At 32.7% G+C, this 27,324-nt stretch overlaps 5 protein-coding genes across 14 annotated transcripts; 3 read left to right on the top strand and 2 right to left on the bottom strand.

The window, feature by feature from the left end:
• The first annotated feature begins 182 nt into the window (after positions 1 to 182).
• On the top strand, positions 183 to 1,222 carry LOC106777505 (mitogen-activated protein kinase kinase 10). The gene has a single exon (XM_014665079.2). It carries the CDS (start codon positions 241 to 243, stop codon positions 1,207 to 1,209), a length of 969 nt encoding a protein of 322 aa, XP_014520565.1. The 5' UTR covers positions 183 to 240; the 3' UTR covers positions 1,210 to 1,222.
• Positions 1,223 to 1,796: 574 nt separating this feature from the next.
• On the bottom strand, positions 1,797 to 5,423 carry LOC106777135 (protein SAMBA). Of its 3 annotated transcripts, none has more exons than XR_002666012.1 (4): positions 5,021 to 5,423; positions 4,315 to 4,425; positions 3,873 to 4,057; positions 1,797 to 2,266 (listed from the first exon to the last, which is right to left on the bottom strand). XR_002666012.1 is itself a non-coding variant. In XM_014664662.2 (3 exons), the coding sequence occupies exons 1-3, from the start codon at positions 5,178 to 5,180 to the stop codon at positions 2,205 to 2,207; spliced, it is 333 nt and encodes a 110-aa protein (XP_014520148.1). In that variant the 5' UTR covers positions 5,181 to 5,421; the 3' UTR covers positions 1,797 to 2,204. The 3 variants fall into 3 exon arrangements, 1 of the variants encoding a protein (XP_014520148.1); XR_001376924.2 differs by having other exon boundaries at positions 3,909 to 4,057; XM_014664662.2 differs by lacking the exon at positions 3,873 to 4,057 and having other exon boundaries at positions 5,021 to 5,421.
• Positions 5,424 to 6,287: 864 nt separating this feature from the next.
• Positions 6,288 to 9,752, bottom strand: LOC106776480 (syntaxin-22). The gene is made up of 7 exons (XM_014663957.2): positions 9,316 to 9,752; positions 9,054 to 9,147; positions 8,628 to 8,767; positions 8,057 to 8,131; positions 7,457 to 7,614; positions 7,239 to 7,339; positions 6,288 to 6,743 (listed from the first exon to the last, which is right to left on the bottom strand). Exons 1-7 carry the CDS (start codon positions 9,501 to 9,503, stop codon positions 6,678 to 6,680), a joined length of 822 nt encoding a protein of 273 aa, XP_014519443.1. The 5' UTR covers positions 9,504 to 9,752; the 3' UTR covers positions 6,288 to 6,677.
• A 4,304-nt stretch (positions 9,753 to 14,056) lies between these two features.
• LOC106777565 (binding partner of ACD11 1) lies at positions 14,057 to 17,512 on the top strand. 2 transcript variants are annotated; one of them, XM_014665187.2, is made up of 5 exons: positions 14,057 to 14,211; positions 15,714 to 15,817; positions 15,914 to 15,989; positions 16,587 to 16,667; positions 16,769 to 17,512. In XM_014665187.2, the coding sequence occupies exons 1-5, from the start codon at positions 14,206 to 14,208 to the stop codon at positions 17,333 to 17,335; spliced, it is 834 nt and encodes a 277-aa protein (XP_014520673.1). In that variant the 5' UTR covers positions 14,057 to 14,205; the 3' UTR covers positions 17,336 to 17,512. The 2 variants fall into 2 exon arrangements, with proteins under 2 accessions (XP_014520673.1, XP_014520672.1); XM_014665186.2 differs by having other exon boundaries at positions 16,587 to 16,676; positions 16,769 to 17,488.
• Positions 17,513 to 19,031: 1,519 nt separating this feature from the next.
• LOC106777563 (putative transferase At4g12130, mitochondrial) lies at positions 19,032 to 26,523 on the top strand. Of its 7 annotated transcripts, none has more exons than XM_014665182.2 (8): positions 19,032 to 19,249; positions 21,870 to 21,918; positions 22,661 to 23,279; positions 24,628 to 24,881; positions 25,009 to 25,107; positions 25,193 to 25,351; positions 25,439 to 25,683; positions 26,389 to 26,523. In XM_014665182.2, the coding sequence occupies exons 3-7, from the start codon at positions 22,810 to 22,812 to the stop codon at positions 25,681 to 25,683; spliced, it is 1,227 nt and encodes a 408-aa protein (XP_014520668.1). In that variant the 5' UTR covers positions 19,032 to 19,249; positions 21,870 to 21,918; positions 22,661 to 22,809; the 3' UTR covers positions 26,389 to 26,523. The 7 variants fall into 7 exon arrangements, with proteins under 7 accessions (XP_014520668.1, XP_014520665.1, XP_014520671.1 ...); XM_014665179.2 differs by having other exon boundaries at positions 19,032 to 19,419; XM_014665185.2 differs by lacking the exon at positions 21,870 to 21,918.
• The last annotated feature ends 801 nt before the right edge of the window (positions 26,524 to 27,324 follow it).

The following is a 27,324-nucleotide window of genomic DNA, read 5'->3' as shown; positions in this document are numbered from 1 at the left end:
TAAATAAACAACAATTATCAGGACCATGCAGTGATATGTAATCTCTGATATATCACCACCAAAACCTCACCTGTCCATTGATTTCGGTAACACTTGTCATCACTCTTGTAAGCCAAAATTTACAGTCAAGCACGTGGCTTTCTTTTATGGAAAAATTTCCCTTTCTTCCATTTTTTAAACCCCATTTTTATTTTTGCTTTGTTTAGGCTCAGAGAGTGTTTTCGAGTGTGAACCACGTAAATGACATTGGTTATCAGAGAGAGGAGACACAAGCAAGCTCTCAGGCTTTCATTACCAAAATCTCCTTCAATCCCATCATCAAATTCAGATTCCCCTCACCAAATTCATGTACACTCTCCTCCAGGCATTATTAAGGATCTTTCGCATCTTGAAAAGCGAGAAGTTCTTGGTCATGGTAATGGTGGCACAGTTTACAAGGTTTATCACAAAAAAACCAGCTCTTTTTATGCCTTGAAAGTGCTACGTTTGAATGAGAATGGCTTTGGCATTCGCCAAACCGCTAAACTGGAGGCTGACATTCTAAAACGAGTGGATTCACCGTATATAGTAAAGTGTCATGCAGTTTTTGACAGTTGTAACAGCAATAATGATGGAGACAACGGAGGTGACATTAGCTTTGTTATGGAATACATGGAAGGAGGGTCGTTGAATGATGTATTGAGAATACATCATAGACTGTCAGAAAAGGTTATCTCGGTGTTGGGTAGGCGTGTTTTGGAAGGACTTAGGTATTTACATGGCATGAACATTGTGCACAGAGATATTAAACCATCAAACTTACTTGTGAACGATAAAGGGGAGGTAAAGATTGCAGATTTTGGAGTGAGTCATGTGGTGGAAGGTAGGTTTGAAGGAAATGAGTACGATGCAGGCACTTGTGCTTATATGAGTCCAGAAAGGATTGATCCAGAAAGATGGGGTGGTGAAAATGTAGATGAGTTTGCAGGAGATGTGTGGTCAATGGGAGTAGTAATGTTGGAATGTCTTTTGGGTTATTTTCCATTGATTGGAGCAGGGCAGAGACCAGATTGGGCAACTTTGATGTGTGCAATTTGCTTTGCTGAGAAGCTGGAGATGCCAGAAAAAGCATCACCAGAGTTTCAAAATTTTGTGAGGAGGTGTCTTGAGAAGAATTGGAGGAAGAGAGCAACAGTGTTAGAACTTCTGCATCACCCTTTTGTCAGTTAAAAAATTCGTTGCTCTTGGGGGGTTAAGTTCACTACATTTTTTTATTCTTACTTTTAGCTTAGTCTTGACTTTCGTTATTTGTAGCATCACAAAATAATTAGGGTTCATAGCTTTCAAATTTTGGAATTTTGAGGAGGACAGAATTTTTATTTTTTTTGGGTTAAAGTTAGAAATTAAATGTCAATAACATTAGAAACTTACTGGCAACAATTGTGGAAATTATACTGTTTGCAAATAAATCATGTTCTTTGGACGACGAATTGAAGAAATAATTGCATTGCATGTTCAGGATTACAACCTTTAGCAAAATTATTAATTTTTAGAAGACACATTTTAAAACAAAGTTGTTAATTTTTAGAAGATATTTTATAATTGACACGGTTTGAAATTTATTTTCCCTTATGTATTCATTCTAAATAGTACGAGTATTTTTGGTTAGTAATGCTTAAAAAAATTTAATGAAAGTTAATTTAAATTGATATTTTTTCTTGAAATATTCAATTAAATTCTGTTAAAAGTTTCTTAAGTATACTAGTAGAAACACATGTTTTTTCGGTATAGTAAATAAAAGTATTGAAAAATAGCTGTTAAGGGATGGTTTTATTTGTCAATTTTGCCGAAATTTTAAAACAAACAAGATTGAATTCGTTAGCCACTTGTTGGCTTATCTATTACAATACCTCCAGTTTGCAACAATCAACTGCAATTAATAACTGATCCCTCAAAATTAGAACAATAATACCATATAAATATTAAAAACACCACCTTTCTGAATCCGGATTAGAAAGACTAACACAAAATGTGACTGACGATCTTGCAACACGGAAAGAACCTTCCTTTGCAATAATCGTGCTCTTCCAGAGTCTGAAGATGTAGAGTCACAGCTGTGTTTTCAGGTGGAAAAGACATATGGTATAACAATTTGTATCTGTCTGCAGATCATAACCATAATCAATTCAGTTTGGAGGAAGAGTGCTTTGAGGTGAGTGTTCCAACTATTTTGGGGGAGTCAAATTCCAATTTTTTGAAACTTCTGTGGGCCTATAGAGATGACCACCTGCAAAACAATGTTCAGCACAAGCAAAGCCTAAGTAGTGCTCGGGCTCGGGCTTCCAATGCAAAGCCAAAAGACGGGATACCTTCGTCTCCTTTCTATGACATAAAAAGGAACCGGATACTCAACTAGACAAACAATGATACGAGGAGCATAAAATGAGCTATTATTACATATTATTCTACTTATGTCAAAGAAATCAGAAAATGAAATGTTATGGTAAACATGCAAACCAAAGTTCAAATTTTAGAACACCGATTGAAAAGCATAAACTAGTAAAATATAATTCAAAACACAGAAATCACGTACAGGTGTTGTTCTAGAGATAAAAGTCTCCTGTAGAGAATATTCTGATCGTAAACTAGACATAACAATATTCCTTTCTTATTTACACACCCTGCTATCAACTGTACCCTAATACATAGCTTCCATCAGTTATTTTCTATGAATAACTGAATCAAGGGAGCTTCAAATTTGAACGCAGAACAGATACTGAGCAAGTAATGAGGGATGTTAGGACTCAGTATATAGTGAAGCAGTAAATGGTAACGTAACCAATAGAATCTCACAATACACGACACAAAGAATAAGAAAAAGAGGACTGATGAAGCTCCAACGAAAGGGATGAGAGGGAGCTGTGGGTTTTTGTAACTAACTTCGCTAGATGGCAAGGTTGGAGAGTGAGTGAGTAAATATTGATTGTGTTGTGGATTGCATGGAGGGAATACAAGTTTGGGAGAGATGCCATGAGAGGGGAGAAAGAGAACTGTGGAAATACACTTTTGAAACCAAGCTTGGTCTCTCAAATTTCCTAGTATACCTTTTGTTCCGTTCCTTCCATTTGAGAAATAATACACAGGGGGGGTGGAGCTAGATACTACACTAGTATCAGTTATTCCTCAATATTCAATGAAATTCTCTTCTTACTTTATAATTACCGATAAAAATCTTACACAGGACAAGCTATTTTCTGTCAAATATTCTAATAATACTATACTGCTTATAGGTTCTAACTTCTGCTCACTACTGCTCCTAAATCACATGATTAGTGACTATTACTCAAGAATCATTTCAAGATAGTTATCATCAGGCCCCATAAAAAAACTATCACATGGACTTTGATATGAACAGATGAGTTTAAAGTAAAAATCACAGCACATGTAGACAATTATCAGAAATCCATTTTGGCACAATAAAGTAAATGTTTTCTAAAATTTATTATTATATCATATAATAAATATACTAGAGTATCTTTGGATTCCACTTCGGGGTGCTCCATACTCAGTTTGGAGAGTTAACTCAAAAATTTTGCCTTAGACCAAGTTTCATAAAAGCAAAACTTGGGTATTTGTTGCAAACACAATTTGAAAAATGGAAATTACTCCAAAACTAGGTTTCAACGTTAACCCAAATATACGCTTAGTTAGAGCCAAAGGCACTCTGTCGAGTTCTGTTTGTTCATATGTTCATCAAAGTATAGTGGAGTACACAACAGCATAGAAACATAAGCCAAAACCCATACAGGTTGTGAAAAATACGAGTCGATGAATATAAATGTGATTTAGAATTCAGATAATATCATAATATACATTTTTTTTTACCGTCATACCAAGGGCAAGTCTAGGAAAAACAGTGAGGTTGCTACCTTGTGACTTAGAGGTCACAGGTTCAGATCATGGAAAGAGCCTCCCCGATTGGGTTAAGACTGAACACATCACATCTACTCTCCCTAACCTAACTAGGCGGGGAAGCTTGAGTAGAGCAAGAGGCTGCCCTTGCTATGCCAATGCATAACTGCATACGTATCACATGAAAATACACATTAATACTGATATCTAACACCACGAAATCAAGGATATGAGCATCAAACCATCGACTGAAGTAGGTAGAATTAATTGACTAAATGCAAGGGTAAACTAAGATTTTTATGGTGGTCTCATTTTATGTTTTAATAAACAGAACAAAAAAGTACCTAAATATCGTTCTAAAAGATTCTAAGAAACTCTGAAGATATCATAACAAAATCATTAAGAGATCGATAAACAAGCAACCTCGATGTGATACAAGGTGAATCCGCGACCGAGGCCCTTCAAACTTCCAGTTATCTTCAACTAACGATTTAACCTCCTTGTCAAGTGCAGCCATGAGATCTGATTTTAAAACTGTGAAATAAGAATGCAGATTGTCAAAATGAATGCCTCATGGGCAAGTTCAGGAAGAACAAACAATAGAATACATTTAATTTCAATCCAAAACTACACGGAAAGATGATGTTGCACTTCAAGTAAACCAAAGTTTTATCTTTCCCTTTCCTTCTTTTCAGAACCAATACATGGTGAATGAACATAGGAAACCAGATCAGAAAGGACTGACTGATATAAATCGTAGCCATAATGTAATTTAAGAACACGTGTTAATTCAAACCCGAGAAACCCCAAAGGAGAACATAAAACAATAAATTAATAATCTATACCGAACGCCAAAATCATTAGCAGTAAACAATAATTGAGAGTAACTCAGGAATCTCAGTGATTGCAATGCTAAATAAGTACAGCAAAGAAGAAGGAAGTAGGTAAACTTGAGATGAAAGACACTGAAAAGAAATCATATTAAAATAAAATAGTCAGAAAGAGACCGTTCGATGAACTTCACCCTAATAGCTGACGGGTATGATATTCACAACAATGGCGAAATAACCGCAAAGCTTCAATTTTGAATGAAGATCACAACAAAGGAAGTAGATTGAATAAAACCCACCTGACATGGCTTCGTCTTTACGCTCAACCGATGACATAGGATCACACGGAAAAATAAAATCGTCAACGGATACAGTGGCGTTGCTACCGCTGCCTCCTCCACCACCACCTACAACCGCCGTCGTCGATAGCGAAGAATGAGCCGGTGATGAATTATTCATCGTTACCCCAAAATTGATTTTTCAGCGTTTGGTCTTCTGAAATATGAATAAGAACCGGTACGTTATTTGTTTTTTGAGCTTGCGATCAGATTCGGAACTCTGTAATCAAGTTTTGCTACGCTCAATTGTCTAAGGGAACACCAAACGATCGAGCCAGCAGATACGTTTACAAATTTGAATCAGCACCTTTTCATTTTGTTCCACCCACATCCACACAAGGATTTCAAATTTTAAAGAGTTATTCTTAATCAAACTAAAAATTTGAAAAAACTATAGGAAGTCAATAAAACAATATTTTTATACTTTTGTGGTTGAATTAGATAGTCCACGTGTGTTAAATTGGTTCTGTCTTAAAAAGATTTTAATTTTTGAAAAAGGGTCTGAATTAAGTTTTTTTTTTTTAAATTACTAATAGCATTAATATAATGATATTTGTGATTTTTTAAATTCTTTTTATTTTTTAAATTGTCATCATTTGTTACTCGTACAATGTCACGTGATAGAATATGATATATTATTGTTTTAATTTTAATTAGTTTTTATACATATTTTTTATTAATTTAATTTTAATTTTTAAAATAAAAATAAAAGTATTTTAAAATTAAAATAAAATTTATTATTTATATTAAAATTAATTTTAATTTATCACATTATTATATATTATTAACCCATATTTTACTAATTATAATTTTATATTATTATATATTATTAATTCATATTTTATTAATAATGACTTTATATTATTGGATATTATTAACTTTAATACTTTTTATTTCAAGTCATCCAACTCAATTTACCATTCTTAGAAAAGAAAAGAAATGTAAAATTATCACAGCAAATCCTAAGAAAAAAAAGCGTTTTAAATTAAAGCGAGTCATCTTGTGTCGTTCATTTAGCATGGAGTCTATTTAACTCGATCTAAATAGACTTCAATCGAATTGATTAACTTAATTTATAAAATAATAAATAATTTTTAAAAGTAAATCAATATATATATATATATATGATTATTATATCTAAAATTAAAATTAATTTTATTAAGATTTTAAGAATTCATAATGAATAAGTAGTAGGAGAATGTAGAACGATTACAAAGTTCCAAAATCGGGAAAGGAACCCCACAACTCCAAGGGGGAAAATGAAAAATAAAGTATAAAGATACTGCTAAGTAGAGTCAACATGCTATCTTTCAACTTGCATTTACAGGTAAAAGAACACGTTAATATTTCTTTTTATTAATGAAAAAAACCAACACAACAAGACACATCCTTAAAAAGCCCAAGCACCGACAAAGAACCGAGAAGATATACCCGAAAGCAAAATAACGATACACTAATGTTAATATTCCCACGTCACGTACTGAAACCAGATGAGGCAAGGTCCCGGTCATTCACGAGATCTGGTAAATCATCACTCAGAGTTAATCATCAGCGAGGGAGATCCTATCTGCAGCTCTGTAAATAGTGCATCTGATTCATAATAAAATTGAGTCTTTGACTAAGCAGCAAGGACGATGATGACGATTAGAAGCACGATCCCAAAAATCACCAAAAGCAAGCACGTCTACATATAAAAACAAACAAGAACATTCGTGTTTAACAAAGAAAAATACATAACGATTTAACAGGATAAAGAATAGGTGGGATCAAAGGACAATACACTGTATCCGTCATTCATAATTAGAAATTGAACATAAGGAAATTGTTATATGATTAATCATTCACCACCATGCCATAACCCAGCCCCCTAAAACAAGTTCCTATTTCAACATGAAGAAAAATGGTATCCAATATGGAAACAGAAAACCATCCAAGAGGCGACCAAAGCCCAAAATATTGACTTAAACTGTGTAAAACAAGGGCTATGTTATTCTTATAAATATGAATCATATTATGTAGCCTTTCGAAAGTTCAAACTGAAGTTATGAAGGCTTCAATTCATTTAGCCAACAAAACATCTATATCTATTCAAGAAATTCTGCATCTAAATTTATGTGATGACCACAAAGGGGATCTAAACCTAATAACCCAATAATAAATAATAGACATTATATATTACCAAAGATGAATTTGATCTTTGCGTCTTTGATGCTTTGGCTAGTTGAGATTTTGCTCGTGCAGTTGCTTCATGAGAATGCTCGATATTGGACCCAATATCATCTACAGAAGTGGAAATTTTTTACATCAAAATAACGTAATCAAGTCTAGACATTAAAAATATATTTAATACAGGAATATGTGCACTTAGAAAAGCGAATGGGCGAAAAAGTATTTTACCAATCATTGTTCCTTGCTCATGGACAAGCACAGCAAGATCTTTGAAAATCTCATTCACTTCACCAATTTGCTGATGGATTTCTTGAATGCCTTGCTCTCTTTCCTCAATGATAGCCTCATTGAATGCAATCTCATTATCTAAGAATAACACTTCCTGTCTGTGTGGCATCATTAATACAAGAGCTTAGAAAATAACATAATGCAAATGATCAAACTTAAAAAGTAGTGTGTTCAAATATTACAAATTCATTTCAGTTATTTTTTCTATCGAACTTCAAAATATGTGGTAGACCGGCCCATAATCAAATCACCAAATCCTTTTGCCACACCAAGGGAAAAACAGAAGAGGACACTTTTTAGTATCAATGCCATTACAGATGAAACGTGAAATTAGTTGAATTTGAAAAGCAACCTTCAGATAAATAATTTGATGCTAAGTTTTTAATTAAATCAAATGATAAGTGGATCTTGCCGGTTATAATGTTGCAATTTTATCCAATACCGATAGTAGAAGTAGCGCTCTTAATCTTTTAAGAAAAATAATAATCTCATGAAAATAAATCTGCAAATCACTCGTTCATTATAAATGAGAGAAATCACCTTCTAGATTCCACAAGAAGGGCCCTCTGTTCAGGAGTCTTATCAGAACTAATGGCTGCTTCGCCAGCTGTATAGCTGCAAACAGGAAGGAAAGTACATATCATTAGCAGTCTACGAATAGGTAATGAAGATTAGAAACAACAACAAACAGGTAACTAGAGTAACACAACTGCTCACCAAAAGAAACCTTTTAGTTCATTGTTCCAAACGTTCAAGCAATAAAGTTGCTTCTATATACAAGTCAGATACACAAACACAAGGAGCATCTTGCCTCATACACAGTTAAACTCCAACTACGAAAATAGTTATGCGCATAATTTTTCAGTCAAACTGTTTCTTATAGAAAGGGGAGAATAATGTGCCGAAATAGATGATTACAAAATGGAAAAAAAAAAAAAAAAAATAGATCTTCCTATGATCCTATCAGAGAAATAAAGACCAGTTCTCTAATTTACAGAATATTTACAGCTTAATTTAATCAAACAGAATATTTTACTTACAACAATAAAACCAAATCAATTAATATTTGTTGACATATTATGACAAACAATCCAAAAACAGTTCATTATACCTGGATGGAAGAACTGCTTGTGGAACAAAAGGTGTGTAAGCTGTTTCCCTCTCAGCTGCAAGACGCTGAGCCTTCTGAAACTCTTTCAACACCGCCTGAAAATCTTTTGCAAGCTTAGCATCTGCTATCTTCTTATTCGCCTGCAAATACAAACAAGTCATTGAACGCCAATTCTTCCCTCAAGGAAAAAAAACTCAAGATCACACCAACAATATCATCACATAATAATCTATAAAAAATACGACACATGCATCCACTCAAAAGTAAATCCCAAAACTCCTTTAATCTTCTTGACCGCGTTATATAAAAGTGCCAGCTCAGCAATAAACTCAGTAGTTTACAAAGAAGCTCATTCGTTTCAGAATCTGATAAAGACAAAACAAGTCCAAGACGCTTTGCATGTTGAATTAAAGTAGAAGGCATTACATTAACTTCAGCATTGTGATCAATCTCACTGGCTTGCTTAAGTTTATTCGAAGTATCCTTCACCAATTGTCCAATGTGCAGTCTTGTCTTATGCCTGCAAGATGCTAATACGCATCAGCCACATCACCGTAATAGCAACAAAGCTCAATCCCATCGCTGTCTTAAACGACAAGCAATTCGCATTCCGATCAATCAAAAAACCAAAATCGATGCAGATAGAGAGAAAGAGTGAATGAAGATACGACAATGATGATGATCTTACAACTTCTCGCGGAGTTCGGGCGTGTCCTTGGGGGTTCCGAGGGTGTTGACGAGACGCTGGAACGTGGAGACGGCGGTGTTGATCTGAAATATGCCGGAAGCCACCGCTTGCGTAGGGTCTTGTTTGCCGTTAATCAGGTTGCGCCCGGAAGCGAAAGGCCGTCCAGCCTCGATGTCCTGAAAGCTCATTTTTGTATGATTAATTAACTGAATAACTGTGTGTAACCCTAAGTTTTTTTTTCTGTTGGAGGAGAAGATTCTGGAATTGAAAAGAGAAGTACGATTAGTGTTTGGGTACGTGGATTGGGGGAATATGGCGAATTCCGGAGACCGAGATTTGTAGTTTGCAATGATCAAAATTGTTAATGCGATTTAGAGAGTTGAAGAATGTTGGGTGGTGATGATGAGTGAGTGAGGATTTCATCGGTATAAATTAAAATATGGAACTCTTGGTTGTAATTCCCTATAGGCACGTCCACGTGGACCCACAAAACACGTGTTCTTTCCAGCGGATCAGATTATATAATAACATGGGGACTTTTCTGCTCTCCTTATTTTAATTATCATGACTAAGTTATATAATAAATAATTCATGTTTTAAGTTTTTTCTGAAAAGTTTTATTTAAATTTTTAAATTTTAAAATATGTGAGTTGAGTATATAACAATAGATTTTGTTCTTAATTATATAACGTGACAATTATTTTACACTCAACAAAAAGAAATAAGTATTTTCTAAATTGGTATTAATTATGAATGTTTGTATGAAATGAATGATTTTTTTTATAAAGTTGAATAAAAGTTAATAATTATATATGTCAAACTTATGATAAGGGTTGGATCACTTAAAAATAATATTGAGTTAAACATGTTTAAAGTTTGAGACTCAACTTTCTCATAAGTTTAACTTATTTTTTTTCACAAATTTTTCTTGTACTTTTCAAAATTCTTCATATATAACATACTAAATTTTAAACAAACTTAAATTGGACCTAGTAGTAACAACATAAATTTACATATTTGGATAGGATAGTGGTTGATGTAAATTTATGCATTTATTTCATACTTTGATATAAATTTTCATCTATATTTTTTATGTGACTTTAAATTTACATATCATGTAATAATGTTGGACAATATTAAAATAAAATTTATTTATTATGTTTTTTTATCGACAAATTGTTAATTGTTGATATTTTTGTTATATTAGTGATGATTTTAATAAAATGTTATTTTTAATGAAAAATGTTAAAAACAAATATATGAATTTCAGATAGGATTGAAAAAAATAGTGAATAATTATAATAATAGAAGTTATATAAATAAAATATTGTTGTGAAAAATATATTCAAAAAATGAAAGCTTTACAATTATAAAACACTATTTTCACATGGTTTATAAGACGTTAATCTAAAACATAAATGGTCAAGGAGTAATGGTGTGTTGACTTTCTACTATGACGATAATGCATAGCTTCACATGAGTCTTTTATTTATTGATATTAAATAAGAGTATTATATATACAGACTACAGCACATATAATTTTATGATCATAAGAGATATTAATAGTCTTCTAACTATTATTGAAAATTTATATTGCACTGAATTTGTTATACTTCAAAGTATTCTTAATAGTGAATATCCTTTATTTGTCTCGACAACGATAATTTTAATTTTTAAAAATATTAATGGACATTAAAAAAGTGATTATAAAAATGCGTTTAGAAAGAGTAAAAAGGATAAATTCGTAATGTAATAAGATGAAAGAGGTAAAAAGAAAATATAAATATAAATATAATAGGTGTAGATAAAATGAAAGTATATGAATATCATTCTTCTTTAATATAATAATTATCTTTGTTGTGTATACTTTTCAACATATCAAATTGAATTTGTGTTTTACTATACAAATTGGTCTTGTATTTTTTTTAAAACATTTTGATGAGTATTGATGAAATAGTAAACTGAAAATAATATGAAATTCTTATAACATGTGATACTTAATTTCTTTACTAACTAACATACTTAAAATAAGTATATAAATTATTAAAACCGAACAATAAAATTATGATTAAAATAATAGATTTTTTAGACTTATTTTACTTGTAAAAAATAAATTAAATTTTTAATTAAATATTTAAGATAATATATTTTAAATAATATCATTTAGTGCAACGGTTAATAGATATGATTTTATACTTGTAATCAAGTATGAAGAAAAACACTATACTATTATGATACACAATAAGAACATTATGTATTAAATAAAGTGAAGGTAAGCCTATAAACTTTCACATTCAAGAATATCTTAAAGTCTATAAAAAGCTAGTTATTATGCGAAAATTTATTTAAAACTTTTTAAATAATCTCCAATAAATTTTTTTAAATATTTTCTTAAAATCATATTCTAATACATAAATAAATACGACATAAATAAAAAAACCATTATGTTTACGTTAAAAAAAAAAGACCTTGTTCATGACTTTTTAATACATTTTTATATTATTTTTAATAAAGACCCTTTTAGTTTTTCAATTGAAATGGACAAAAGTGCCCACCAAAATAGCAAATAATATGATTATGCTGCTTTAAACACAATAAAAGTTGCCCAAATATGAATAATTCACGGGTCCAGGCTGGGAGTTAGATGAGTCAAATAACAGTGGCCCAAATATGTAGATTTTTTGTAGTTTGTTCGGTATTATTAAAGCAACAATAATGGCCCGTTAAAAGTCCAAAAGAAAGTAGTCCAGAATTGTCCTAATCATGCCAGATAAAAAGAATAATTCATTTGTTACAACACTACCCGTCACAACAACTGGAAAACATTTAAGAATAATGTAAAATATTAACGTTAGTTATCATTATATAATAGTATTTGTTAATTGACTATGATGATAATAATAATAATAATATTATTATTATTATTATGGTAAGAAGTGATAATAATGGTCCAAATGATGAAAATAATTGTAAGGATAATGGAAACAAAAGGATTTCATTTACATACATTCGAAATAAAAAAACTGCTCATGACTTATTAAAATAAAAACAAATAAAGTTTATGGTATTATTATTATTATTGTGATTCAGGTTTTTGTGTGAATTTTTAAAATTAAAGCAAGGAAAGAAGTTGGAGTTACCATTACCACTTTGGATGAAAAGGAAAGATAAATAAATATATACTTACGAATGGTGGTGAGATAATTTTGTCATTAAGGTTAATAATAGCTACTAATAGTATAACTATTTTTAGTTACTGTTCAATATGCATGTAACATACAAATTGTTTTAATTTATTTTATAATATTAAAATCCAACTAGTCCTTCAACTTTGTATATATAATTTAGATTACTATATCCGTAAACTATTGTATTGAAAATTGAAATTATTATTTAAATAAAAAAATTATGTATAACCATCAATAAGAAAGATTGATTTATGTAAATTTTTCCACATATTTTGCTAAGTGGTCTATAATCTGTTCCTTCAAATTGAAATATTTTTACTGTATAGTTACAATAATTAATAGAAAGTATGTTATTTTTGTAACTATTTTTTTCATATATTTTATTATAATCTTGTTTGTTATGATTTGATAACTGTTTTTCATTAAGATAGCAATATATAAAAATAATTGAATTATATTTATTATATTTTATCGCCATATAAAATATGCGAAGGAATAACAGTGTATTTTAAAAATTTAATTAAATCACGATCCTTTTAACTATTTTCAGTTTAATTCATTCAACAACTTTTTTTTTAAATTATTTATTTTTAAAATGATTTTTAATACAATTCTTTTAAGAAAAACTTTACCAATACATAACATCAATAAAACTTTAATCTAATTTACATTTAAAATTAACACGGTTAATAACCTAAAAACAATCACTCAACGTTATTATTTTTATCATATGTAAAACTTAAATTTATATTTGAATTTTCGTGAGACTTAAATTCATGCTTACATTTAAAAAAAAAAAAATTATTCTTAAGATGATTTTCTTATTATAAAGCCAAGTAGTCGTAAACGAATAACATATGAAAACACTTGAGATAACATTATATTTACAAACTAGTATCTTAGAAATGACACATTTAATTTAAAAAAAGTTAAAACTTATATTGAGAAGATTGGAAGCAATCAGAATATTGGATCTATATACTATAAAAAAAACACCACCTCTTCAGAACATGTATGTGGTGGACGATGATTGAGTGTTCGTGAAACCCATGACAAATTCACATGCATACATAACGATACATGTCAACTGCTTCATGCTTACCACAACTAATGTCCTAGGATTTTATTTTATTTTATAAAATAAAATAAAAATCCTAATTGTGCAGGGTGCTTCTACAGACACAGAAAGATCACGAGATGATTATTATTTTTTAATAATAAAATTTTTAATTTCAAAATTCCTATTAATAATGTGTAATTTATACCTTACAAAATTTGAGTTAAATTTCAAATTATTAGAGGCAACTTCAACATGTTTATTTTCGTCTTCTTTCATTCTTTTTCCCTTAGTACTTTTAACAGTTATTCAAAAATTTCATCTAAAAAATTATCAAGCTCATCAAACTTACAAAGAATTATTATAGAAATTGTCTGAAATATTCAATAATTGTAAATTTATTCACGCAAATTCGTGCTTGTTAATTTGAAATCATCAAACACACTACTAGGCACGTGCTCCTGTAAGCTTCCACGTGCGAGTCTCACCGAGTTAGCAATGCACGTGTGTTGAATCGCTCTTAAATCTCCAAACATTTTTTTCATCTTCACTAGCATCGCTCCTCATAACACCACCTGCGACACCACCAAAGCTGACTTACGTGGCGTTTCCGGTCACTGGAGGTTCTGTCTGAAATCATTTCCGATGTCGGTAAGTTCTCATCGCACCGCTTCTGCCTCTCAATCTGCAAGACAAATTTTTCTCACATTTAAGATTTTCTGACATGCTAATTAGGCTTTTCTACCAATAAATTTAACTCGCATGGCTAGGATTGAAACTTTCAAATGATTTTACCTTATATTTTGATTGTTTAATTTGTGTATTTTGATTGTTAGCGATTATTTAGCCTTTGCTATTTTGGGTATAAGAACTTGAAGGACTCATAACTGTTGCTTTACATAGTTACTGAAATTAGAGAACATGATTCGAATGATGTGCAGTTAATTGTTTCTTGAATGGTACTCAATGTTTGATATGGAGCTTAAAGCAAAACAGTCTCGGTGTATTGAGTGAATAGAACGGAGAATTCTTGTTTGTTGTTCCAATTTGACGTGTTTTATCCTTAGTTGTGTTATTTTGAGTGCTTGTGAAAATTTAGGGGTTTGTATCATGGTTAACTTACCTTGAACGAGATATTGATATGAAAAGTTTGACTATGTTTAATCAACAAAGATTGAGTGGATCCCAGACAGCTATTCATGTTGATTGTTTCACATAATATATGTTCTGTTACTTCTTTAAGAGTTGGCATTTTTTCCCATCACTGGGTAATCAGGGAGCCGTATGAAAAAAACATGATATGAGAATGAAAAATTCATCTTAGTTGTGAATAAGGCTTTCTGGGAATGAAATTACTTGGAAATGACAAAGTATTGAATTGTGAGAAATTGGGAATGGTAGATCACCTCTGTCGAAATCATAATAAAGATTTAGTTAATGAAAGAGTTAGGGAAGGAGGTAGATTGAGGAAGAGAGAAAGGAGACCTTGAATAACATTATCATGTGTATTATGATGAGTTAAGACTTAAGATACAAGCCACTAAACTTATTTATTCTTATTCTAGACTCAATCCAAATCAAACAGGAAACATACTATAAACTGTGGGAACCACTCAATGAGATCACCGTAGGTACCCAAAATTTTGTGAAATACCAAAACTGATGCTATGAATTATTTTCTAGATGTTTCAGAAACTTCATATACGGGATGATTGATTGTGAAATAATTTTATGTTCATGCTATAGATAATAAATTTCAAATAAAATTGTTTTGTTGGAAACATGCACACAATGATGACACACATCCTTTTAAAGGCTGTATGTAGGTGCATGTTCTTAGCTATGGGAGAATGTAAAAAAAAAAACTACTCAATTTTCAAAATCATTTATGAATAATTTTGTTCTTAAACTTTCTGTTTACTTAAGGCTTCATAAGATATAGATTATAAAAATAAATTATAGACATGTTTGTAAGTTATTACATATGAGACACCATAAGAGGATTTATCTTTAATAGTAAGTATTTTCGTTGAGTAATGAGCTTTGAAATTTGAATTTGTCCTTTATGAGTTTCAGAAATTTATTGCCTATGAAGAAGAGGGTATTCTATAATTTCAGGCTTCAGAGTTTTAATACGTGTATTATTTTCTCAGATAAAAACGGTCAAAGTCGTTAATGTTTCCTTGGGAGCAACTGAACAGGACATTAAGGAGTTCTTTTCATTTTCTGGTAACATTGAATATATTGAACTACGCAGGTCAGTTATTTTGCTCTGTTTCATGAACCCCTTTCTAGGCTGTTCTTATTTCTAATTTTTGTTTTACAAATAGTAAATTTATGTATATTAATGCAGCCATGATGAACGATCTCAAATTGCTTATATTACCTTCAAGGAACCGCATGGAGCTGAGACTGCTGTACTGCTTTCGGTAATACACTTACTCTCGTTACATTAATGTTAGTATCATATTAAATTTGTTTCAACAACAAAAAATGTCATATTCATTATTGGTGTTGAGATTTCAAGCTTTAGAGCTACAGAATTGTTTGTCATTATCTACAAAGCATACATTGTGCTGAAATGTTCAGCTTTTTGAAAACTTAAGGCTGTATTACTGAGCTACCCGGAAAAAAAGTTTTGTTTGAGAATTATGGAATTCTAGATGATTGAAGATATTGCAGTGTTCCTTAATACTGGAAAGTTTCCATTTTCTGCTTTGAATCAACATTACCTTTTCCAATGGAATTATTGAAAAAATTCAATCATCCTCCATAGTGAGATTGAATACAAATGGAGTTTGATGCGGTTTATTCAACAATCTTACTGATGGTAATCTGCAATTGTGTTGTTTCAAAAGAATAGCCATTTGAAGTATGGATAGTTAGCTTTAATTCACACTGTGGGGCATGTATCTGATTGTATTATTTTATGTGGCTATTAAATTGCCTATGATTACACTAATGACATACAACATGTTCAATTTGACAATGTATGACCAAATATAACCTAAATTCACTTTTCTCAGGGAGCAACTATAGTGGATATGTCAGTTACAATAACTCTGGATCCAGATTACCAGCTTCCACCGGCTGCCTTCAAATCATCTGTGAGTCCTGTGAGTCCTGCTAAGACCCTCTAACTACTAATTAAATATTGTACACAAGTAACTATCTTGTTTTGGTCTTACAACTATAAATGTTTTTGCAGGAAAAGNACAGTGAAACTCCTGGTGGTGCTGAAGTTGCTTTACAGAAGGCAGAGGATGTGGTATCTGGCATGCTAGCCAAGGGCTTTATCTTAGGGAAAGATGCTGTCAACCAAGCAAAAGCTTTTGACGAGAAGCACCAGTTATCATCCACAGCCTCAGCAAAAGTTGCATCGTTTGATCAGAAAATTGGGCTTAGTGAGAAAATAAGTGCTGGTGCTACAGTTGTGGGTGATAGAATTCGAGATGTGGATCAAAAGTTTCAGGTTTCAGAAAAGACCAAATCAGCTTTTGCAGCTGCAGAACAGACAGTGAGCAATGCTGGTTCTGCCATAATGAAGAATCGCTATGTGCTTACTGGGGCATCCTGGGTAACAGGTGCTTTTAGTAAGGTTTCTAAGGCCGCTGGGGAAGTAGGACAGAAGACTAGAGAGAAGGTGGAGAGTGAAGAACAGAAACGAAGTGTGGAAGATCAGCATGCACAGGTAATTTCTGAGGCACCCAAAACAGCAGAAGCAAGTGAGCAGAAGCCTTCTAAACCTGCTCCTGCTCAGGGTTTGATCCTTTGATTAGCTTCTTTGTATGTACATATATACTTTATCCAAACCTCTTCCCAAGTGTTTCAGGATGATTAACGACCTTTTTTTTTTTCACATCTGAAGTGAATGTAAGACTCATTTACTGTTTGGACACGAGTGCAATTATTTATTTTTCTTCTAGAATATAGTTTCCTAGCTGTGAAATAATTTGTTTCTCCTATTTATTTTGGTGGTAGTAGTCACAAATAAGAACTACAGCCCGTGTAAAAAATATATAAATAATTAAGAAACGAAGGGGTTACGTTAGCAGAAATAGAAAATGAAGTACGCTAAGGCTTAAATCTTAGGAAAAAATTGACTAATAAATAAAATCAATAATAACGAGTACCCAACACAGAAATAGAAAATGAAGTACGCTAAGGCTTAAAAATTTTAGGAAAAAATTGACTAATAAATAAAATCAATAATAACGAGTACCCAACACGAGTACCGAACACAAAAAGAGGCTTTATCCAACACCCGCTGGGATCTGTTGGATAAAGGCGGGTGTTGGGTAAAGGTGTTCAACTTCATCATCCAAATAATGCTTGAGATATTGTCCATTAATTATCTAATTTCTTTATGGGTCTTCAGAAACTGGATCTGTAATGTGGATGGACATTCTTAATTATAAACGGATTACACCACTTGCACTTTAACTTTCTAGGAAAAAAGTTTTAGTCATGAATTGAACAATAACACCCACTATCCTAGATGAAATACCTTCTTTAGCTTCCTGTCATTGTAAAATTTTACCTTTTCTTTTGTAATTCTTAGAAAAATCATAAGAAGAAAAGTTACATAGCGTATGCGACAAGAATCTCTTCACGTAATCTCAAACTAAGAACGAAAGGAAAAAAGAATCCAAACCTACTTACTTTAAAGTATAAACTAATCGGTTAAAAATGGAGATCACTCAATTCTGATCTCATAGAAACTTCCCTATCGTCAAAATGAGTTAGAACTCGTAAAAAAAAGATAAATAACACAAGAAAAAAAAATTTAAATGAAAGGTGAATGTTTTAGATAATGAAAAGAATTTAAAAAATTCTATTTATATTATTAAATTATTTTAATTTTATAATACCAATATTATTATTTTAAAACACCTAATAATTTTAATATTTTATTTTCTAAATTCTTACCAATTATTTTTTTACTACAATAATCAAATAGAAAGAAAATAAAAAAATAACTAGTGAGGTAGCCAAATAGGAAATATATTCTAAGTGCTTATCACTATTAACTTATATTATTTTTTTTATTTCTAATATTTTCAAGACAAGGTTTTCGTGAAAAATCAAATAAAAGATGAGTAACAATCTAAAAAGAGGTTTTACCTTTAATTTTTAATTAAACATTTTGAATTTGTTTTTCATTTTAAAATTTGTATACAAAGGCAGTTAAAAAACAAACTTTTTTTTTCTTCTTGTTGAGAGATGCATTTCTTTTTTGAGTCTATATTCTCCGTCAATGTTTTTTTTTTTTAATTATAGCATTGAAGGAATATCTAATTGTTGCAATTTATTGAAAAATTGTAAATGGCTAGAATAATATGCATGCATTTTGTGAATCTATATATTCAATTAAAACTTTTTCATTATTATAAAAATTAGGAAAACATTTAAGGCCAGTCCTGGCCCTTTTTATAATAAACCCATTTTTTGTTAACCCACGTGGGTTAGGCCCCTAGCCCCATTTTTTTGTGGGACTGGTGAAAGATTTCCAATTTTTTGAAACAAACACTTTGTCTACGAGAGCTCAGATTCGACGCAGCATAACCTCAGAACTTGTCAGAACTGCTTGTCTCTCTATGCTTATGAGTGTGAACAAAAAATAGTATCTTAAATGTGTTTGTTGGTGATATATGGTCGAAGTTAGGGTGAAGCACCCATTTATCCACATGTAAGTTTGTGGCTATGAGAAGTGATTTTAGTGTTTGTAAGATTGAGCCATTGTATAGAAGCAGGGTAGTCTCTTTGAGTCAGCTCAGTGTGAATTTAGTGAAGAATTTTTAGGTTGTCGTGTTCATGCCAAAAGAAATCAAATGGATCCCATCAGAAGGAGGGTGAAAGGTTGGAATTCAATAAACTTTTGGGAATCTGAGTAGTGTGGTACTACTAGTGTTGATTGTTTTCATTTCATTTTTATGATTGTTTTCTTGTTTTTTCAAAAGGGCACATAAAAAATTCAATATTAATATGTTCCTCAAATTTAAAGGTTATTGGGTAGAATATATGCAACTACAATATATGATATGTCTGGTGGATTTGCTTGTGCATTGAACATGTTTTGAAAGAAAGGCGCAAATAAGATGCTGCTTCTTCACTTTAAGATGCTGCGCTGACTCAACCTTGCACATCTCTGTGGTGTTGCACACAGTGATAACTTTTCCACTTCATGGCTTCTTAATCTTTCATTTTAGATCTCTTACCTTCTTCTTCTTCTTCCTCCTCTCTGTCACCCTTTTGTTCCATCGTTATTTTTGTGTGTATCAGTCTCATCTTTGTATTTTTTTTCTTTCTTGTAAAACGTTCCCATCTCAAGGTATGTACTAGGTTTTTGTTTGAATTGATCTTCCATCTTTAGATGTCTCAAAGCTTTTGACTTTCTAGATTATAGTGCCTGATTTGCTAAGTTGATGGTGGATTGTGTCGCAGCTTTCCATTTTTCCTCTTCTGACCATCACAAAGATGTTCTGAACAGAATATAATAATTTCTTGTTGTCGTGTTCTGTTATGTATGCCATCATTTAATCAGTTTTCCATTGATTTTTTTTAAGTTGTTATTGATCCGAGTGAAATGTTGTTGTGCTTTCATGTTATAAATTTGTAAACCACTTAATAAACATGATGTTCGTCTAGTTTGTTTGGCTTATCTGCTGACTGGATATTCAGTTTTGATTACTCTTTTGTCTTGCCAATTCGTTTGATGCAATCAAATTCTAATGAATACCCTTCAGATTTATTTGACAAGTCCATGGTTTCCTTTGTTGAAACGGAACCAAGGGCATTTTTTCTCCATTGTACAGAAAAAATGGGAAGAAGAACATATATGCCTAGGGGATCATATATATTTTCTTTGCCGGTTTCCAAACTACTCAACTGATGTAGGAAAAATCCATTCATTATTATTGTTTTTTTCTGGGGAATTCATTGTAACATTGTAGTACTTCTATCCTTTTTTTCTTATTATTATAATTTAGTTATATAACAATTGTTGGGCATTTAATCATTTTCTCAAATATGATTCTGCATAAGAATGGCTTCCCTAGGTGCTTTATGTGATTATTTAAGTGAATATTAGCCACAGTTCATGGATGTTGTTGGAGGTCAGACACCTACTGTTGAACTGTTTTTATTTATGATTGATAGTGAATATATCTTCCTTGAGTGATCCATGATTGGGGTTTCAACAAGTTTTAAGCTTCCTGTTGAGAGCTTAACATAACTGTTCTCCTTTATTCGAGCTTGGGTCTAGCTTATGAGACCATAGGTGGAGTGAAGATGGATCTGTAGCCACTGAAGGAAGGACAAGATAAGGAATGATTGTATACGAAGAGATATTAGCATAACTTATTGAGGAAAAGAAGATAGAAATTCGGTATGCAAAGAATTCCACTCGAGGCAATGGTGAGGAGAGTAGAGGACATGATTTCTAGCCCCATGAGCAGTAAAGAGAGATCAAAAAGGACATTGGACAAATTAAAAGGGATTTCATGATGAATAACATACTTGATAGTTTAACTTTTAACTAAGCCCCCATGATACTTTTTGATCCATGTATCCAGCCTTGATTAGTGGGACAAGGCTATTGCTATTGAAACACAATTTACGATTTTGTTGAACTCTAAAACTTGTTATTGTTTGAAATTCAACATTTGTTTGCATGGAATGTTTGCATTCTTACGAGAGTATGTATACTGAGAACTTGGTCACAAAAGAGGGTGGCGTAGCATGCAGTTCTCACTGCAACCCTTTCTGAGAACACGACAACCATTGCAGCTCATCTTTTTCTTCTTTTGATCCACTCCACAACACTCTTCCTATGAATCAACTAGTGAGTGTAGAAGCAGAAAGGATGCAGGTTTTTATATATGTGGTGGCTCTCATTGATGTTGGAGTCTTTAAACCTTTACTGGTCTGTGTTTAATTTTTTTGGGGAGTGAGGTTGGCTCTCATTGATGCTTTAATGTATCGCAATTCAAAGCCATGATAGTAATGTTGTAGAATATTTTTTTCTAAGAATTATTGTGACCCAGTTTTTCTATGAAACAAGATAAACTCTATGACCCAGTTTTCCTTTTAATCTGAACCAATTAGGCTGGAAACCACTACATATATCCACTGTCAACTTGTCATTTGATTTTATTATCACTTTTCCTCTTCTGTTTCTTTTTTGACCACTTTTTTCTTTCTCTTCTTAAAATAATCTTATGCTTTAGTGTTTCTCCTGATCTTTCTGGTTCTCAATTTAGATTTTTTAGATTATGCTTTAGTGGCTTCTATTTGCCAATTCGCTGCAGGGTCTGGTAAAAATACAATGATCAATAATAAGCAAGAACAGTGACAAGGGTAAGTGAGAAAAAAAAATCTGGATATGCTTCTTATTCTGCAGATATGATGTTTTTTGTTTCAGCATTTAATCATAAACATAAGGCTTCAATTACTGTATGTTTCTCTGCAGAGGTGTTTTTATTATGCAGTTTAAGTTGGGTTTGGGTTTGTTATTGTAGGATTGACTATTTTTGTTTCTACTTTTATTATTATATTTTTCTCATGATAAAAAGGAAAGTTTATCGGTTAGTTGTGATCTATAGGACTTTAGGGATATTTGGTCATGTAAACTTTTTTAATCAAATTTTTTTTTAGTCCTGTGAACTTCTTTTGCCCCCAACCCACATGAGTTAGGGCCAAATCTTATAAAATGAGCTGCTTTGACAGCTCTAATAAAAACATACTAAAATAATCCTCCTAACATAATTACATTTCCTATTGACAAATCATCATCTAGAGTAAGCAAAATTTGATGAATGATATAGGGAGGAAATAAAATCATACAATTTAATTTGTTGAAAACTTAAATTCCACAGTTTGAGTTGATTTTGATGGCTTTTCCATGAATCTCTAGGCTGATTTTGCTATTGGAATTTGGAAGTGATTCGGTGATATAAGCGCGGAGTTATTTTTGACTGTGTTGTTTTGTTTATACGATGCCTTTGACAGCGGTTTATTAGCTGCCATGGACTTGTTCTTTTGATTTCGTGATGTTTCTTCTTGTCTTATGATTTTTTATGCTATTAATTTCCATCATCAGGAGCAGAGCCGTTTCAGGAAAAAACATGTTGAGTATGCACCGTCCAATAACCCACGCACACAGCCAAACACAATCTCCTTTCGGTTGTGTCTGACCATCACCTTCTACTTTACCATCTTCTCCTTCTTTCCCCATAATCACCAATCTCCATGAATCGCATAGCATTGCCCAAATCCCTTGCCCACCGTTGCAGAGGCATTCACCTCACAACTTGGAAGCGGTTCGGTAATCATTGCGAAAGCCAGGTCCAAGGTGTCGGGCCCTTGGGCTCTCTTCTCAAGTCCCGTTCCGTTATACGGTTCGGCGGGCCTGACAACCTCAAGTTCCTACAGGGCCTCCTTACCAACGATGTCCGGAGGTTGGGTGACCCCATTGGTGACAAAATTGAAAACTTGCCCACGCCGAACGTGCCTGCTATGTCGGTTCCTCCTATTTATGCTGCCTTATTGACCCCTCAAGGGAGATTCCTCTACGACCTCTTTCTCTATAAGCCTCCCATGAGGGACACAAAGCTCGATAACACCGGCACTGCTCCTGAGTCCAACTCCGATAGGCCCTTTCATTTGTTTGCTGACGTGGATGCTTCTGTGTTGGATGAATTGTTGCAAACCTTCAACAAGTGAGTTTAATCTTTCTTTCTTTTAGTTTGGTTTATTTGCTCTGTTATGCATCATTGATTCTTTTCGTGCCATTTCTTTGATTTAGACTTAATTTCTCAATTTCACCTCTGTGTTCTGTATGGGAAGGGAGAGAGAGAGAGAGAGAAGTTACTTCACTTTCAATTAACAGTTAGTTTTTTATTTTTGGCAATTCATTTTCATTAGTTTTTTCACCATTCGCACTTGGAAAGATAATTATATATCCTTGGCCTTAAAAAGGTTATAATATCTACCATGATTCTGATTGATTCACAGAGTATAAATTTTAAGATGAAAAGTACATAGAAATCAAACTCTATTAATTAGATGAATTTTTAAGAGGAGCAAGTACGAGTAGAAGAATATAGAATTGTTCTTGTAAGCTTAACCTCGTGCTAACCGCAAACGAGACTTCCAAACACACTAAGGGGAGCATTGAATAATCTTTGTGTTTTCCATATATAAAATAAATGCTCTGTTGGTTTTTTTTTTTTTTTTTTCGTAACTAGGGCCCTAGCATTTGTCTTAAAGCTGTAGCTGATAGACACTGAATGGTATAGAACTGATATAATCAAATAGGATTAGGGAAAATAAACAGTGAAAAGAACTGGACAGAAACATCCCAACAATCTTATTCAGCAATCTCAGAAAGAACACATTGGATGAGAAGGTGAGTTCCAGAGCACCCTAGATCTCTCCTTAAAAGTTTCAGTTAATTAGTAACCGCTGAACCTCCTCTCAACTGTTCTGTCCCTCTTTTATAGGGACCTGTTACGTAATTCCCATCTCTACTACTCTATTTTTGCTCCTTCATATACCCTTTTATTGCATCCATTTATCGTGGTTATGTTACACTGCATATGCATGCTATAAAGTCTGATAAACTAGATGTTTAGCCTGTGCACAAAGTAGATCGTTTGTGTTGCCTTGGTATATTGTTTTTGAGGTGATCAAAGCAAGTTCATGCTTCGGTTGTGGTTTTTGGTTGCAGTTGATCTTCTTCCTACACTTATTGATTTATTTGTTCTTATTTCCTAGCAGAAACCTTATCATTTTAGTGCTGCAGATACCGGTTGTATTACACAGCATATGCATGGTATCAAGGGTGGTTACTTTACACTGAATATGCATCCTATAAAGTCTGATGAACTAGCTTTTTAGCCTCTGAATATAATAGATGTTTGACTTGCCTTGGCATCTTGTTTTTTTCATGATCAGAGCAATCCGGTTCATGCTTTGGTAGTGGTTTTGGGTTGCAATTGATCTTATTCTTTGTTGATTTATTGGTTCTTATTTCTGAGCGGAAACCATAACATTTTAGTGCTGCAGATACCGGTTGAGGTCAAAGGTTGACATTGATGATGTTTCAAGCGGTTTCTCATGCTGGCAGCGTTATGGTGCTGGCCTTTCCGAGAAGTCTTCACAAGTAGAAGAACCAGAAGCAACCTCTGTTGGCTGGGGTGCTGGTGTGGATAGTACTGCAATGTCATCTTTGCATGGGAGTGATAGTGGGTGGCAATGGTTCAAGGATCCCAGATTGACCTCTCTTGGTTTTAGAGGGATCTTTCCATCGAATATAACTCGTTAGTTAGCTATTCCTTCGCTGCTAGTAACAAAATATGTCTATTTATCATGCAATCTTTTGTACTAGTGTGACAAATCTCCAGATATTTAGTCAATAAGAGTCTCCTTCATCTCTACCTGTTTCAGCCCCTCTCATTGTGGTTGACAAAGAGACTGATGAAAAGAATTTCCTTATGTGGAGAATAGAGAAGGGTGTGGCTGAAGGATCAACCGAGATTCCAAAAGGTGTGTTGGTTTCCTTGTTAAAACTCATTCTCAGTTGAATTCATCTGATCAGAGTTCGGTGTCTCAAAGATGTTATCATGTCCAGGTGATGCGGTACCACTGGAGTATAATCTTGCAGGCCTTAATGCAATTAGCTTTGGTAAAGGTTGCTATGTTGGCCAAGAACTCATTGCTCGTACACATCACAGAGGGGTGATTCGGAAGCGAATAGTTCCTCTAAGGTTTCTAGACAACGATGGGAAAGGTAATCCTACGACGAGTATATGGCTTCTTTGGCGTTATATATTATTATTATGATGTACTCTTAGCCATTCCTTTTCTGCTATTCCAGAGTTAGTAAGCAAAGTCATTCCAGGCTCAGAAGTAATAAACACAACATCCGGCAAAAAAGCCGGGACAGTGACTACTGTCCTAGGATGTCGTGGTCTGGGGCTCTTGCGGTTAGAGGAAGCTTTAAAGAGGTCCAGTGCCTTGTCCATTCAGGGACAAGAGGATGTGAAGGTTGTCGCTAGTAGACCAGATTGGTGGCCTTCTGAATGGCTTCAAGATCATGAACAGCACGCTGCTTTTGCCTAGGTTCTGAGTGAATAGAACCGAGAATTCTTGCTTGTTGTTCCAATTTGACGTGTTTTACCCTTTGCAGTGTTATTTTGAGTGCTTGTGAAAATTTAGGGGTTTGGATCATGGTTAACTTACCTTTAACGAGATATTGATATGAAAAGTTTGACTATGTGTAAGCAACAAAGATTGAGTGGATCCCAGACAGCTATTCATGTTGATTGTTTCACATAATATATGATCTATTACTTCTTTAAGAGTTGGCATTTTTTCCCTTCACTGGGTAATCAGGGAGCCGTATGATAAAAAGCATGATATGAGAATGAAAAATTCATCTTAGTTGCGAATAAGGCTTTCTGGGAATGAAATTACTTGGAAATGACAAAGTATTGAATTGTGAGAAATTGGGAATGGTAGATCACCTCTGTTGAAATCATAGGATTTAGTTAGAGTGAGGAAGAGAGAAAGGAGACCTTGAATAACATTGTCATGTGTATTATGATGAGTTAAGACTTAAGATACAAACCACTAAACTTATTTATTCTTATTCTAGACTCAATCCAAATCAAACAGGAAACATACTATAAACTGTGTGAACCACTCAATGAGATCACCATAGGTACTCAAAATTTTGTGAAATACGAAAACTGATGCTATGAATTATTTTCTAGATGTTTCGGAAACTTTCTTGCTTTGGTCTTACAACTATAAATGTTTTTGCAGGAAAAGGACAGTGAAACTCCTGGTGGTGCTGAAGTTGCTTTACAGAAGGCAGAGGATGTGGTATCTGGCATGCTAGCCAAGGGCTTTATCTTAGGGAAAGATGCTGTCAACCAAGCAAAAGCTTTTGACGAGAAGCACCAGTTATCATCCACAGCCTCAGCAAAAGTTGCATCGTTTGATCAGAAAATTGGGCTTAGTGACCAACACAGAAAGAGGCTTTATCCAACACTCTCTTGGTTAAATTGAGCTTCAAAAGGAGAAAATGTTGACGATGTGTCCAAATTCCCGAATCTTCACTATAAGGGATCACGCACTTTTGTTAAATTTTCCATCAACTGCACCATATCATGTTTTGAGAAGCTTGCCCTCTGTAACTTGATCTATATCATTTTGTAGCTTCGTAACACTTCACTTAGGATATGCAAACAATATATTTTATACCTCATTTTCTTTACACATTTTTGTTTAACAAAAAATACTGAAAATTATAAAACCAAAATCGGCTAATTAAATTAAAAATGAAACTCCAGAAAATTTATAATTTGAATAAATAATAATAAAAATAGAAAATAGTGTTTTTGAAAATACTTTGATGTCATTACTTTTCATAAAGTGTAAAGTTATGTAGAATTTGATACATCGATTTTACCATGCGTCCACTGCTTAATTTGTCTCAATCACAAAAGTGTCAATTACTCATCGAGACTAATTCTTCAAAGGGTAGAAATTATAGAAGTCAATTTTATGGTTAAATATATTATTGGTCTTTATATTTATTTTGTTAAATTAATATTTTTACGTATATTTTAAAAATTAATTAATTATTTTATAATTTTTTTAAAATTGTGAAATTAGTCCTTTTTTTATCAATTTTTTACGACAAAAAATCATGAATAAAAAATTTAAAATAAAGCATTAACATTACATATTATATGA

The sequence above is a fragment of the Vigna radiata genome, chromosome 11, assembly GCF_000741045.1.
Source record: "Vigna radiata var. radiata cultivar VC1973A chromosome 11, Vradiata_ver6, whole genome shotgun sequence".
Taxonomy (NCBI): Eukaryota; Viridiplantae; Streptophyta; class Magnoliopsida; order Fabales; family Fabaceae; genus Vigna; species Vigna radiata.
Note: the sequence above shows the minus strand (reverse complement) of the source record. Positions and strands in the feature narration are given on the sequence as shown.